The 15,522-nt window shown below is 36.3% G+C and overlaps 1 protein-coding gene across 1 annotated transcript; it reads right to left on the bottom strand.

Moving 5' to 3' along the window:
• Nucleotides 1-4,756: 4,756 nt before the first annotated feature.
• On the bottom strand, nt 4,757-9,673 carry LOC122084507. Its single transcript, XM_042652807.1, has 4 exons — nt 9,190-9,673; nt 6,590-7,039; nt 5,207-5,534; nt 4,757-4,959 (listed from the first exon to the last, which is right to left on the bottom strand). The coding sequence occupies exons 1-4, from the start codon at nt 9,592-9,594 to the stop codon at nt 4,823-4,825; spliced, it is 1,320 nt and encodes a 439-aa protein (XP_042508741.1). The 5' UTR covers nt 9,595-9,673; the 3' UTR covers nt 4,757-4,822.
• Between the last annotated feature and the right edge of the window lie 5,849 nt (nt 9,674-15,522).

Here is a 15,522-nt window from a genome sequence, read left to right as displayed (position 1 = left end):
AACTATCGTACGACCAGACAAGCGATCTCTTGTATGGTCAAGATATCTGTGATGTGAATCATGATCATCCAAGGATGGCCATTAGATTGAATGGATTCTGATCCAAGGGGAAATTACAGCCATTAAGATTAAGTGGTACAGTACAGTAGAAGTACATGATATTTCCTCCCTAAAATTCTATGTAAACCTTTTTCTGTTTTTTATTTTATTTTTTGAAAAAAATGAGAAACGACTTGCCACGTATGCAAGGAACCATGTCATGGTCGATTTAAACAACGATTGATGGGGTACAGAGGAGCTAATCTGTCCGTATATTGTGGGCCATGGTCATTATTTCAAAACTCTCTCCGCTCCTAGTATTGGTCCTTGACTCTTGAGTGGATCGGTGGAGATCCCATAATTGATAATCCCATATGAATTGTGTGCTTCCTTTCCTTTTATATTTAAAATTTTCAAAAAGGTTTGGCAGATTGGAAGTTACCTTCACAATTGAGTTGTGTAACATGGAAGGGTGTTTTTGGCAATTTTAGCTAATTGGATAATTTTCGAATAGGAATCTGATTGAGCTTGATTCTAATTTTGTCAATCATGTAAGGATAGGTTGAACTTGAATCGATTAATTGAAGCCTGAAACTACTTCAATCAATTACTAAACAAGTCAAGTTCAAACACAGACCAATTCATAATTCAGTAGTTTCGATGCAAGGTAGTAGCCCAACAGTCACACTATTTGGACCGATCCAATACTATAACCGACTATTTGTAGCCCGTTTAAACTGCTTATAGCCGGTTTCAAGACCATTTATTGCCCATTTAAGGACCTTTTATAGTCAAATTGGTCAATTAACTTGTTTAAATCCTAATTGTAGCCCGATTAGACCAATCACATTGATCCCAATTATGAATTGGAAATTGACTGATTGAACAAAATCATATCCATGCCCTAGCCTACGAGTTTCAGTTACCTTTTTTTTGTGAGTGAATTAATGTATTAAAGAAAAGGGGGAGGGAGATTACAACCCTGAAAAGGGTAACAAAACCCACATGGGCAAAAACAGGAACAAAGAAGCCCATTTGACATCCAAGGCCCAAATGGCTTCAAGGCTTACATGCCCAAAACATCACAAATGTCCCCATGGGCTTGAAAACAAAGTAACGGAACCCATCCAAGGGTAACCAAGTTAAATCCAATTAGGGTTTGTGGAAACCCTAACAACCATCTCTTCTCTTCATCAAACCAGCCACCAAGGGAGCATCATCGGCAAAGGGGGCTGCCTCATGAAGAGCAATGGCCTTGTGGAGGGCCATGGTCGAGCTTACAGCCAAGGATTAAAGTATCGGTATCGGTCATCATATCGATTGACCAAAATTAAGATACTTATCGGAGAGTATCGTATCGTATCGTATTGGAGATACGCTAAGATACGTTAAAGATACGCACATAAATGGATATGAAACACATTTTTAAATACTTTTGCATAAAAAAATTATTAAAAAAAGCTATTGATAACATGTATTATGCATAAACACTAAATTGAGGGTGTCACGCTAAGAATTCAAGGTTTGTAATTGTCCCAAAAATATAAAATCCCTGTTCACAACCTTGATTTTCACTTTAGTTAGAGAGAAATATGGCTGGCAGCAACTTTGGAACAAAAACACCTTAAAAAATCGTGTTTTCTGAAAGAAAAAAAAAAACCCATCTTGGCCATTAAATGACCGTAGCGCACTGTATCGGTACATACTGATACCGATATGTATCGATACTCACCGATATGTACTGATACATACCGATCGATATATACTGATACTCACCGATACGTACCGATACATACCAAAACGTATATTTCACCTCGATTTTATATTTTTCATAGACTATCAATACGTATCAATAGTGTATTGGTGCATATCGGTATATATCGTAGAATATATATCGATATGAAAGGATTTTAAAAATTTCGTACATCATAACGGTGTGTATCTTATCGGCCGGCTAAATTTAAGATACATATCGGAGGGTATCGTATCGGTATCGTATCGGTATCGGAGATACTTTAAACTATGCTTACAGCTGGCCTAGCGGAGGTGCCAACCACGATGCAGAGGGCATCAACAAAGTGGTTGTTATCCGAGCAAATCTGGAAGCCAAACGGATGCTTGCCTTGTAACGGGTAACAAATCAGCAGAAGTCGAGCGAGCCAGGCAAATTGGGAGGTTGGCCCAGCAGGGTTGGTAGCGAATGTCTGTAGACCATGCGAGCTGGCAGGAGACCAAGCAGCAGCAGGACAAGCCAGGTAGAGCAAGTTGGTAGCTGGTGTGAGAGCCGATAGACGGGATCTAAGGCAATGAGGATGCTGGCCGAGCGGGAATCCAAATGAGCATAAGATCCAGCAAAGATGAAGACCTATGAGGCTAGCGGCCAACACGCGACTCCAATCGAGATGTAGCTCCTGCAAGGGATGAAGAAACAGAGAAAGGAAGGAGAGGAGGAAGAAGAGAGAGGGAGAGAGGGACAAAGTGAGAGCGAGATGATGAGAGAGAGAGAGAGAGAGATGGAAGAAAGAGAGGTGGGGGGGGGGGGAGCAGCCTGGCTACTCCAAGGTGGCGTTTGGTTTTTATTTTTTTTCCCCTTCGCTTAGGGTTTCCTCCCATTGGTGAATACTTCCACTAGCTTTCATTTGGGCTTTGAGTTCCAATTATTTAAATAAGCGAAAAATTGTATAGAATCTTAAATTGGTGGGAACCAATTAAGCCCGATCAAAATCGACCAGGTGTGAGTCGTGTGACCCGTTGATACCCCTACGCAAACTCATTCATATACCTTACAATCAATTGGCATTTCCTCGTTGTATTTTTAATAACCTATGTCATTTACAATTATTTTTTGGTAAAAGCTTTCCTTATTGGCACATGCATTATAGAATCTATAGTCTGTCTGTCGAATTGGCTTTGCCATATGAAAGTGACGTGGCTATCTAACCGTGGAATTTCTAGGAATGGTTTAAATTTCCCACATGTAAGATTTTACGCTCAAATTCAATCATTTTCCCTCCCATGCATTGGAATTTTCTTCCTTTGTTTCGAGCCATGCATTTTTTTGAATAAATGTAAATTTCACTAAACTTTTTAAAATTTTACTCTACCACTTGGGTGACTTGATTTAAGGTGAAAACTTGAAATGTGAGACCATGACCTTAAGGCTTGTGGCCTACCTACTCCAAAATTTTAGCCCCATTTAACTTGGCATACGGTAGTTATTTGTGGCATCCATATGTTCATAATGGACCCAGTTTTTCTTAAGCCACGATGAACGAATATCCATTCATTCGATGGTGGAGGGTGGGCAAGGGGGGTCTAGTCCCTTGCATCGTGTGGTGAACCTCACCTTGTGGTCCAGGGAAATTTCTTCCTTTAAGAAAACCACTCTTTTTTATTTGGAGAAAATTTTCCTTCACAGTGGCTAAATAATGGGATTGTTCAGATATGACCCCTCATCACTCCTCACCTCTCCCAACCCCTATTAGACATTGTCGATAGGCCATGGTGAATAGATTGAAACTCCATCCTTTTTCTTATGTGTGGATTTTCTTAGATTTATTATATCAAATAATAAACTACCTAAGGATGAAACTTAATTGCCACGTTAGCATAGAATCTTGTGGTCTATTTGTTCATAGAATTTTAATCATTATTACATGAAAAATATTTGAAACATCTAACAATATGTTTCAAGGCTTCTCTAGATTTCCCAAAATTTTCAATAAAATAGAACTTTTTACTTTAGCAAACCCTTGGACATGGAGGGGTAGATAGTGGTGCACCAATGCTTTGGGCCAGACCAAGCCTGCCTAGCGGGGATGTGGCTAATAAAATTTTATTTGTGGAAATTTAGATGAGAAAAAACATGAATGTCTTGTCCTAAAGTTGAGTCCAACATTGAATCCACCTTTTACAATTTACATACTGTTTTTAGGACATTGTTTTTATGTGAGATTCCACCCTACCCCAGTATCATGTTTTCTATGGATTAGATCTGGATCATTAATTAGCCCTTTCTTAAGAGGGAGAGGGTAGTCATATATATCTCTCTCTCCATGTTTGTGTGACTCACGATGAAAATTCACATGAATTTGGTATAATAAAGTATAACCTCGTGCAATACTTATTTTGCAGATTTATGCATGATGATATATTGGAGTGAGATCGGAAGAATGAAGAGGTTGTCAGGTATTCCATTGCTTGCATTTGTGAGCTGATTTCGAGTGGTAGGGTTTGAAGGGGTTTTCTATATATTTGTATGTATGTGTATTTCAATAAACTATGTCTATGTACGGTTTATCTATATATTTATTGCAAAAAGTTCTTTGTATCTGAGAGTTTTGAAGATGAGTAGTTGTAACCTTATTTTCCATTGATACTAAAGTAAATCTCATCTCATCATGTATGTAGGCAATCTTGTCAAACTACATAAATCGTCTACGTTGTGTAATTATTTGTTTGTAATTTCTATTATTTTGTGCATCGTTTTAAGATCTCGTTTCTCCATAGACAACTTGGTTGTTGAATGAGTGAAAAAATTCTTCAAAAGCTATATGTGGGGCCAAAGGGCCCAAACATGTACTTCTAAATTTGTCTCTAATACTTCATTTTCTTAAATGGAGTGGGGAGATGAAATAATCTACAAAAGAATAATACATCAACCAAAGAAAAGTGGGAGGAAAAAAAGAATCACACAATCAGAAGCACATACATAATAGAGACCATATATCTCTCTCTATTTGTGGGAAAATTTAAGAAGGAAAGGGAAATAGTTCAAAAATATTTAAGAAATTCCGATGGTTTTGCTAAGCAACCAAAGGACGAGAGACATCTCGATTCCAAAGATGGTATGGAGACAAGACCTATCCAACATGAATCCGAATACTGTAATCCCCGCTCTGTTGTTCTCGAAATATGTCACTGTCCACCACCACCAACAAAGACACAATTTATTAATACAAAATATTTTTCCATTACTATTGACCAAATGTATTTCTTTAAGGTTGTGTTTAGTATGCATTTTCAAAATAGATTCTATGTCTAAAATGTATTTTCTCTCTTTAGAATATTTGCTAGACTAAAAATCTTTTCCAAGAATATAAACCAAACATACGCAATCATAATTTAAAATAATATTTTCTCTTATCATTGGGATTGTGAAACTGACCTAGTGCTTGTCTCTTGTGGAAAGATATGGTGCGAGCATAAATAGGCATGATAATATTGGTGTTGTCGAGATCATTTTCTCCATCTGCATTCTCTTCATCCTCCCACTCTCCATTAGCATTGATTGGAAAATCACGTACATGTGGTCGAGCAAGTTGATAATCTGCCAACACTGGTATGTCACTTTCTGTGCCGTCGTCGAAGGATTGGATCGTTGCACACACATGCCACTTTGCCGCAAGGCACGTCACCGCCTGTGCCTTATGTGTTATCTTTGTGGCACTCCTCAGGCATATGAACAACCCTGTCACCAGTGTGATTGAGCATAACTGTGATAGACCATATATGTGTCAGTATTCTTATCGATCCCTTATAAGGGTGTCAATTTAAAACTGAAAACTGAAATTGAAACTAGCTTGGTTTGATTTTTGTCTCAAATGCTGGAAGTTTATTTTGGTTTCGTTCGGTTTTGTTTCATGACTAAAAGTCTAAACTATCGAATTCAATTGAATTACCTACTTTCAAGCCAAATGAAGAATCAGGTAAAATTTATTCTTTATTAGTAAGTATTTCAAGTAGTTTTCAATCAATGTGGATGATAACTTTTTTATTTATTATTTATTATTTATTATTTATTAATTAATTTATTAATTTTATTTTAATGTTTGATAAAAGTTGAGTGGATCATGAACTTAACAAATAAGGATTTTTTTTTTTTTTATGAGAATGTAAAAGTTTGCACAAATAATTCAAATAAAAACAACAACCACCAAAGCCTTATCCTAACTTAATGGGATTTATTATATGGAGGTTCCAAGTAAAGACAAACACAAGGATTCATGCAAAAAGATTGACGAGTTATGGTTGATTATAATAAAATGTCAGTTGTTTACCAAAAGCACCACTATAGATCAGTCATAGACTTACTACGATAGATTATAATAAAATACTGAATGTCTACCTGAAGTACAAAATATAAAATCTAAACTTAATATGAAATTGAATTAGGAACCCAATATGAAAAAAAAAAAAAAAAAAAAGAACTGAGCTGATTTGGTTTTGGTTACTAAATTGTGTTCCTCTCGATTCAGTTGAATTTTGGTTTGTACAATTTTGAATCTTGAACCGAATTGAATAACCAAGACCAAACCAACACCCTTAAAAGCTTAAAAGCTTAAGCATGTTATTGAGAGGAGAAAGAAAGGAAGAAATCAAATCATGTCCTCGTACGAGAATTAATGATTTTCGAACTAATGTATTTGATCCATACTTGAATTCCACGCAAAATAAAAATGAATTAAAAGAAAAGATAAATTAAGTGAAATCTAAGTGTGGATCAAACACCATACGAGGACTTGATCCGAACTCAGAAAAGAATGCTTACAGCCATTTCACCACCAGTGAAGATATCAACCGCTGAGCTGGAGCGAGTGATGATAAGCAACGAAGCGAGTTGACTCGCCGTGATACATAGCAGAGCAAAGACGATGAAAGCTCTGTACCGGTGGCTTATAATCCGAAGATGTCTCCTTATCCTCAAGTGTTCCTTCAACACCGACTCTACGTCGGACTCTACTTGGAAAACTTCTGCAAAGTCTTCTAGTCGGAGTATTTGCAGGTAACAGAGCAACCGGAATAAGATGCAGACGAAGAAGATGATGGACGTTCGGTACAGCCATGAGCAGAGCTCCAATGTGCACGCGACGGCGTCGCTCATGATTTCGTTGCCTAGGAAAGGGATCCGATTCGCACCTGAGCTGAACCACCATATCTTGTAGGCACTCTCCACTGCGAAGCAGGGGAGGATGAATAATAGGAGCAGCTTCCATGACCTCTGCAACATGTCAATATATATTCTCATCTTAGTTTTCGGAAAAGAAAAAAACTAGTTTACATGTCACCATTACTTAGTGAAATTTAGCTAATCACTACCTAAATTAGTCAATCTGATGGAGGATTCTAGACCATGGATGGCAAATGGTCAGTTCGGTTCACTTTCCGTGGGCTGAATTGCTTTCAGTCTTGAGAATGAATAACCTCAAAACCAAACCATTGACGATCTTTGATTTTTGATGGGACACGATTATGTAGAAATGTAATTCTACAACGATGTAAAAAATAATAAAAAAAATAAAAATAAACAATAAATATAGATTTACGAGATTCGGCAAAATTCTCTATATCTTTGGTGAGATGAAATCTTTGCTTTATTATCAATGGAGAACAGGGTTATAATGCTCGTTCTCACATCTCTCTCAAATTCTTTACAGAGAAACAGAACCTCGTTACAAATATATAGCGAAAAAATCCTAGTATCAAAAAGTACAAAATTGCTCTCAATAAAAAAAAAAAAATCTCAAATAAAAAACAATGAGCTTTCGTTACTTTGGGGGTCTATACCAACACTTCATGGATTAAAATGTGATAGAATACAAGATATTGTACACCAAAAGATTACGATTTATTTTGTTTTTTTAGTATTAGGAATAGGATTCGATCGAAATTAGTCCATCTCATGAAGGAAATAGTGCATTATGAAGGATCCGATACCTATCTCTTTTGAAAGATTTCAACCCCTTACATGTCACTTTTGTTTAGTGACATTTAATGCATCATGGCCTAAATAAGTCTCCCGTAGAGGATCCTAGACCTGTTTCATTTGGAAGATTTCAACTCCTAATGAGCAAATTAAGTTTTGTGTATTTTCATACCCATTTCTAACATGTGGCCTCTCCTCCCTCCCCCGCCCGATTTTAAGTTCCAAGTGAAGTTTCCTTCATCCATTGGTTTTATGCTTGATCGGACTTATGTAATTGTAATCCCTCCATGTGATCTTCTCATTATTTTTCTTATTGAAGGTCTAAAATACCCTTTCTGAGTCTCATCTAACCACCAAAACATCAATAGCCATATTGGTTTTTATTTAGAGTCTTAAACGATTGAATATTGAGATATTCAAATTCATATCTGTTTGGTTTTCAAACAAATACAAATAGTGATATTCCGAGTATGACTATCCGTTTATATCTCTGTCAAAACCCATCAATTAAGAGATTCTCTTTTCACTACAGATGAATGAAAACTCATCCTTAGATGCTTTCTCCTTCTTCTCCATGTTTTAGGTTTTATTAACCAAAATATCTTTGATGCTTTCTCTTTCCTTTGACTTCCATACCCATGTAGAGTTCTCAATCACATGAATCAACCTTGTAGGTGGTGATTGAAGGAAAAAAACAGAGGAAAAACTACCTGTGATATTTTCTTTTGAGTACCAGATAGGTTGTGAAGTATTAATAGTTCCACAAGAAAAAGTGACAAAAGTGGTTGAGTAGAATATGAGTCCTACCTAGCTTCACAATGGCTCCACCTAAATGCTATCATGTGGCAGATAATGTAGTATAGTTTTTAAGTAAGGTCCTTCTTGGCTTCACTATGCATACTGAAAGCGATTTTTCCACATGGCTCTGCTTATGTAATGCCAAGTGGCAGATAGTGAAACTTAAAGCTTCACCATACACAGTAACATTACTTTGTCTCCTGCAATATATTGGCTAATCCTAACCTTTCGATTGGTAGAATCTAATGGTTTATTGCATAAGTTTGACTTTCACTGAATCTAATGATGTAAGCCTGCACTGAATCAGTCATCAATGGATGCAAATATGAATTTTCAATGCAACCAAACAGTCCAAACTTACAGTCTTGGATGCTAATGTGTAACAGAGGAAGCTTCTCTCCGCTCAAATTTCATCCAAATGTCTCTGTTTTGTAGGAGTTTTAAGTCCATTAAAACACCCAAGAAACCTTGCTTTTGTACTCGTGGTAGACAGAAGGGAATGGAAGGGAACCCAGATTCCCAAATCGAAATAGAATTCAATTACCAAAATGGGTTGGTTTCAGTGATCAAATAATTTGGAATTGAAATGGAAAACCCAGAAAAGGAGAATCAAAATCAATTAAAAATAGCAGAAGAGAAGAACTTACATTGAGTTGCTGTGTATATCCCAATCCAACCTTCTCGCTTTCCTCACAAAGCTTATCAAGAAACAGGAACCTTCGAAGACCGTAAGTACGGACGAAACGAGTGAGACAGAAGAAGGAGAGAGCAGCAACGACGGTCAGAGACAATTGGACGACAACGTTATAGGGGCGTTGATGTCTGGCGTCACAGGTTGGACAGGCGAGGACGAAGTGAGACACAAGAGGAACAACGATGGCAAGAAGAAGAAAGAGAGACCATGCTAGACAAGACCTCCATAGACTAGATTGATCCAAACACATCCATCGAAGACACGACCTGAAGCTACACAACTCATCTCCTGCGTTTGACACGCATCGGTCGAATACCTTGTTAGTTTTTCTTATCAGAACTTCTCTCTCATCCTCCATTACGAAGCTTTGCGAATACAGAGAGATAGAGAGAGAGAGAAGAGAGAGAGAGAGAGGGTTCTTTAAAATTGGGAGGTAGATGGGCATGATGATTTCATTAAATATATATGGGGAAGTTCAGAGTCAAGAGGATCTGGCAAGGACGAAAATGACACTGATTAGGACATGAACAGGGTAGGCTAAAGTAGGAAATAGAAATCCCTTTCTTAGTGCTATTTGGCCACTAAAGATGGATTGATAGCTTTCGTTTGTTGGTCGCTAATCACAGTTGACTTGCCTGGTAGAAGATATTCAGATTGCTGAGGTGAGGGTGAGAGTGGGAGACGACATCAAAAAGCTTTACTGAAATGTGGTAAGACTACTGTGGATGTCCAACTAGAGGCTTTCTCAATCATGCAGCAGTTCCGAAGAACATTTCGAAAAAAGGGATTATTGAGAGAGAGAAATATTTCTTGAATAATTTATGGCTAATTCTTAACTGATAATTAGGTTAGATATAAATAGTTTTAACACATCACGAGAAAGCATGGAATTAGATGGCTGAATCACGGGTTCCCCCTGCCTATCTAGGTGTGTGAATAGTGTATTAATCTATAGTCATACATCCATCCATCCAGGAGAAAAAAAGGAAGAGTGTGAGAGAGCTAAGTCCTATATACTAGGAAATACGGGGATTAGGTTGAGTTGGTCTAAAGTATATGAATATTGTAAATTTCTTATAAGGGTTACGAGATATATATATACTAGTAAAAACACACATGCAAATCGAAATTTTTTTTTTTTAGTGTGTATGTTTTAATGAAAAAAACAAACTAAATGTATTTTAATCGTATATGTCTCCATTGAATTAATTAGCAATTTAAGATAACTATTAGATATTAATTTCTTAAATATCAAATAATGATAGACACTTGTGGCTTTTTTTTTTTAAATAAAATTTTATTTATTTATTTTGCTTTGAGAGGGGTAGGGGGTGGGTGCGACATTTGAGTATACAAAATCGAACATGGGTTCAGCCTCTACTGATGGACCTATCGGAATTTATCTTAGATTTGGATGAAAGCCTCAAAATTAGAATCAGAAAATAGAAGTAAGAAATTCTCAAAATCTATGATTTTTTGGAGTTATTGATTTTTTTTTTAAGGGCAAAGGGTTTTGTGCACGACCATGCATAAAGCCATTGGATGGGAGATGAAGTCTACATGCACCTCTTTTAACTCTATCCGATGGTTGTGTGTATCACGACCATGCCCAAAACCTTTTGCAATTTTTTGTTAAGTAAAAGTGAAAACAATGATGGAAAAAAACAAAAAATGAAGATCAAGCCATCAAACATGAAACCAAGGCATTTGAAAAAAGAGTCAAGAAATCTATTGGTATCTTATTCACCCCATTTTATTTTGATTCCCCTCAACCAAAAGTTGGATGTCTCACATCTGCCGTGATGACTTGACTCAAACTCAATATTATTTCGAGTAAACTTTGTCACTTTATTCAAGTTTCTAACTTGTCCAAAGTGTTGAGTTGAATTGGTTTGAATCATCAATTAATATTGGGGAAAATTTGCTAAAAGTCATAGCCACTTCCTTCCTAAAAAAATCATTTAAGAAAATATTATATTTTTCTTGTCGAAAAACCCATATATTCCCACAACACTACCTATTAAGGTTAGAATGAAAATATATATAGAAAATAGACTTGGTGATTTTGAACTACCATCCTCTTGAGGCATGGAACCATTTCCCACACCATAAATACTCTACCAATTAAGGAAATACCCATATTTAAATTATTAGGGTTGTGATAAAATAAAATTGAAAAAGAGGAAGAAAACCAAACTGATATATAGCATTTCAGAGGGGGGGGGGAATGAAAGAACAAGTAAGAGTATTGAATTCACTACCCTACAACATTAAAAAGATACAACGAGAATCCACAACTACCATTAAGTGGTTGCATAATTTGATTTATTAAAAAATTATGACTAAGCATTGAAAACCATAACCCTCTATCCTCTTGAATACTTCTGCAATCAAGAGAACAATGCTTATTAATCAGCAATATTAATTTGCCAATGAAAACTTCTACTTGCTTATTTTGTAGGTATCGATGCCGCTACACCTAATTGAATAGAGTTCAAAAATTTTATCCTATATCTTCTGTAAAAGTTCAAGACTAAATCGAAATAAAAGCAAAAGTATCAAAAGACAGAAAATTCCTAGTACAATTTAAATGCATTTCATTTATTTTTAATATTTCTTCCATATTCCACAATTAAAACCCAGTACTTGTGGTGCCCAATCACATAGAATGCATGTCTTGGGCTTATGAGGAAAAAACTTCTTCACATACTCCAATATTAAGTCCAATATCATCTAGGAAAACTTAAATTTCATTTTGATAGTATTTGAGTTAGACTTTTATGGCTGCAATGTGTGTACCTGTTGGCGATATAGGGGCATAATAGTAATAATGAAGGATTCCTCTTGCTGGAAGAAATCCTTTCGGGACATTTTCAGCATATATCCAAGCTTCAAAGGCATTATCAATATAAAAGAATTTAGCTCTAGTATACAAATCATTCGGTTTATGATGCTGAAAGCCAAATGAAACACAACAAAATGAAGAATAGAGAAATAATACACAAGGTCTATATGGACGATTATCCACAAGGCATGTTCAAGGAAGGCTAAATTACAGAAATGACCAAACACATTTTATTCTATATGAAAACAGAGCAGAGTATCGTAGAGTTAGATCAACCTTCTTATAAAAGAAAAAATCTTGCTACAGGACAAAGGTTCAATGCTTAGTGGATCAGCAAGCGGAAAAGGTTCCCAGCATATTCTCTGGACAAGCTCTTGGATAACATGAGTAGAGTCAGAATTTTCATTTGAGTTTGAAAAACACGATTTGATGGAAGAGGGAGGGTGAAATTTTCACTTCCCTTCCCTTTACTTTCCCTTGCAACTCATGATGTGAAATGTGATGTACATTTAGAGAAAAATGAAACACAATGGGTTATCAGAGTTTGTTCTAGAGAAAAAGAGACTTCAGAAGAAGTAGAGAGCTCATACAACATAAGTGAATGGAATGATGTTGGCATATTTGAGTTAAGCAAGCAAGTAAACTACTTATCTTCGTTTTTCAATTTCTCCAAAAAGATATCCTTTGGGTAAATGAGATGTCAGTTCAGGAATTGGCATCCAGCCTCAATCTCATTGCCATTTAATAGAAAGCAATAGAATTAAATAGTCCAGAATCATTACTGCCTTTGGATGGGGGACAGGGAGGGGCATTCATTTGAGATAGAAAATGATACTGAGGAGACTCGGGAGAGGGAATAGAGGCTGCAAGTAGAGTTTCCTTGGGATGACCACGGATGGAACACTGGGAAAAAAATTAGGTTGAGGTTGTTACCTAAACGATGTTGATCAACGTCTTCTGATGGCTACCATTGGAGACCTCCATCTATGTGACAGTTTACATGGAGGAAAAAGGGAGTTCGTAGAAACAATGGAGAGGGTATTTAAAATCTAGAAAACTTACACATGCATAATCCAAAGAGCGAATCAACAAACCTGCACATGCATGACACAAGAGATATGCTGAAAGATAGAGAAGCCAAACTTGTCTCGATAGGAAATATTGATCTTTTAATAGGTGATCTCAAAGTTCATAGGAAGAGTTACTTGTGAAGAAAAATGGAAATAAGCAAACAAAGTTTTTCCTTTTCCTGGTCTTGCTCTGCAACTAATATGATCAAAACTCTCACTGGGAGGAGGAAAAAAAAAACTTGGCTGAAAGCTAGAGTCCATAAACACTACTATCATACTTTCAGAATCCTATTCTCTCTACTACTTTTACTTGCCAATACTCCTCTACAAGTTAGAATAAATAAATAAATAACAAAGACAACATATTCTTTTAAGAAGTAAAGAAAGTAGACATGATTATTGTAAATATGAGATTAAATCTAAGAGGAAACTACTCCTCTGCAATTGGATTGAGTACAGAGGAGAAAATTAGTTATTGCAAAATTCAAAAATACCTTGACAAATTGAATGCAACTTTTCGGCTCTATTATCGTGATTAAATTGGGGTTTCCTATGACACTCAATGTGTCCTGCAAAGAGTTTTCAACAACTTCAATTACCATCATCTAACTCAGCAAGTCCTCACAAATATTTATTGCAATTTGAACATTATTTGGGGAAAAAGAGTCTGAATAGGCATATAGAAGAGTTGATATATAGTGTGTGCCTGCATTATTCAAGAAACAATAGTACTTACGGGCCATTACAAAATCGAGAATAAGTAATTCTAAAGACAACACAATGTCAGGGCTAGCAGGTGCTGACTTCTTCCTATATGTAAATCTTTTCAACTCAAAACATATTAGCCGCAATTATGATGTTTTTGAAGATAAAACAAAAACTTTGGAGAGAGAGAGAGAGAGAGAGAGAGAGAGAGAGAGAGAGGAAAGCCACTTACTGATGAGCCGCATGCTTCAACAGAACCAGTAATCAATGCAGTACCTCAACCAACAAGGAATAAGAAAAGAATAGAACATAGAAGAGAGAAGAAAGGATATGTTAGGCCTCTCACGATTCTGCTGATTTTCTTGTATAACATACAAGTTTTAGTGACTTGCCAATAGAGTTCTTAATTAGCTAAAATAAACCCACGCATGATGGACTCCAAAGTAATATGAAACTCTTGGGCAAAATTCTTTCTTTCCTAACATATTAGCTAAACAAGTAAGTAAGAGTCCTCTTTTAACTCAAATTCTAAGTCTGAGACAAACCCAACTACTGACCGAATTTTCTTTATCCTCCTCTTTTTTTTTTTTTTAAATATAAAAGGGTACCAATAATTTATAATAAAAAAAGAAAAGAAAATGAAAAGGATAAAATAGTCAAGTAAAAGATTTGCCACTTCATGCTTTTATATAATAGTATAATAGTATAATTTATAATAAAAAAAAAAAGAAAAGGAAAAGGATAAAATAGTCAAGGAAAAGATTTGCCACTTCATGCTTTTATATAATAGTATGAATGTATGATATATATTTGTAGGGAGTTTGGTGTGAGGACGAGTATTGTAATCTTATTTTTCATTAATATTTCACCCAGAATGTATGCAATTTTGTTAAATAGAAGTTGATAAATATGTATATTATATAATTGCTTATTCTTTCTTTCTTTCTTTTTTTTTTTTTTTTTTTTTTTTTTTTTTTTCTTCTTTTTGACAGCAATTTAGGGTTGCGTTTCTACATATACATTTAAAGTCTAATAAAATTATGATAGTATATAACTTCCAACATTCTCAACAAGCTTTAGATTACAGTCACGAGCCCTACGGCCTCAAAGGTGGGGAGGGGGTGAGGGTTCTTGAGGTTATTTCCTACTACCTGTAAAACTCAGAGCCCCGTTTACAGCACGGAAACCAAGTGGCCTGATGCCACATGGGGTTGGTATTTGATGGCGATGCTCATCTCAGACTTTGGTTACGTTACGTGGGCAGTGGGCCTCACCTCACTACTAAGCCATGGAAATTGGAGGAGGGATTCTTCGGTTCTCACTTCCTCGGCGTCGTGGGCCAATCAGGGGGCGGGGCGAGGCGGGGCGGGGCTAGTGTTGCGTGGTAGAGTCTGATAGGTTAGGGAATCAGGATCTGCCCTCCCAAAATTATGTGTTTGTCTTTTTCGAACAACAGGGAAAGGGAGTCCAGACTCAGACCGGAGAGCATATGTGGTGAAGAAGTCGTCTTATTGTCTCATACCAACAGAATTTGCCTGGGAGATTCTACGTAGTCATACATGTGGAGACACTCAAGGTCCCCCATTGGCACACAGAATACTTGAAGAGACAGTTAGTTTATAAGTAAATGGCTATTGGTGTTGTGTCTTTGTTCTGATCAGTATTA

Source organism: Macadamia integrifolia, chromosome 1, assembly GCF_013358625.1.
Source record: "Macadamia integrifolia cultivar HAES 741 chromosome 1, SCU_Mint_v3, whole genome shotgun sequence".
In the NCBI taxonomy this organism is placed as follows: Eukaryota; Viridiplantae; Streptophyta; class Magnoliopsida; order Proteales; family Proteaceae; genus Macadamia; species Macadamia integrifolia.
This window is presented reverse-complemented; position numbering and strand designations above follow the sequence as displayed.

Coding starts and splice junctions, on each gene's coding strand:
- LOC122084507 (XM_042652807.1), bottom strand. CDS start 9,594: ATGGAGGATGAGAGAGAAGTTCTGATAAGAAAAACTAACAAGGTATTC. Junction 5,535..6,589: donor TCACTGGTGGTGAAATGGCT/GTAAGCATTCTT, acceptor GGTCTATCACAG/TTATGCTCAATCACACTGGT. Junction 4,960..5,206: donor CCACAAGAGACAAGCACTAG/GTCAGTTTCACA, acceptor GGTGGTGGACAG/TGACATATTTCGAGAACAAC.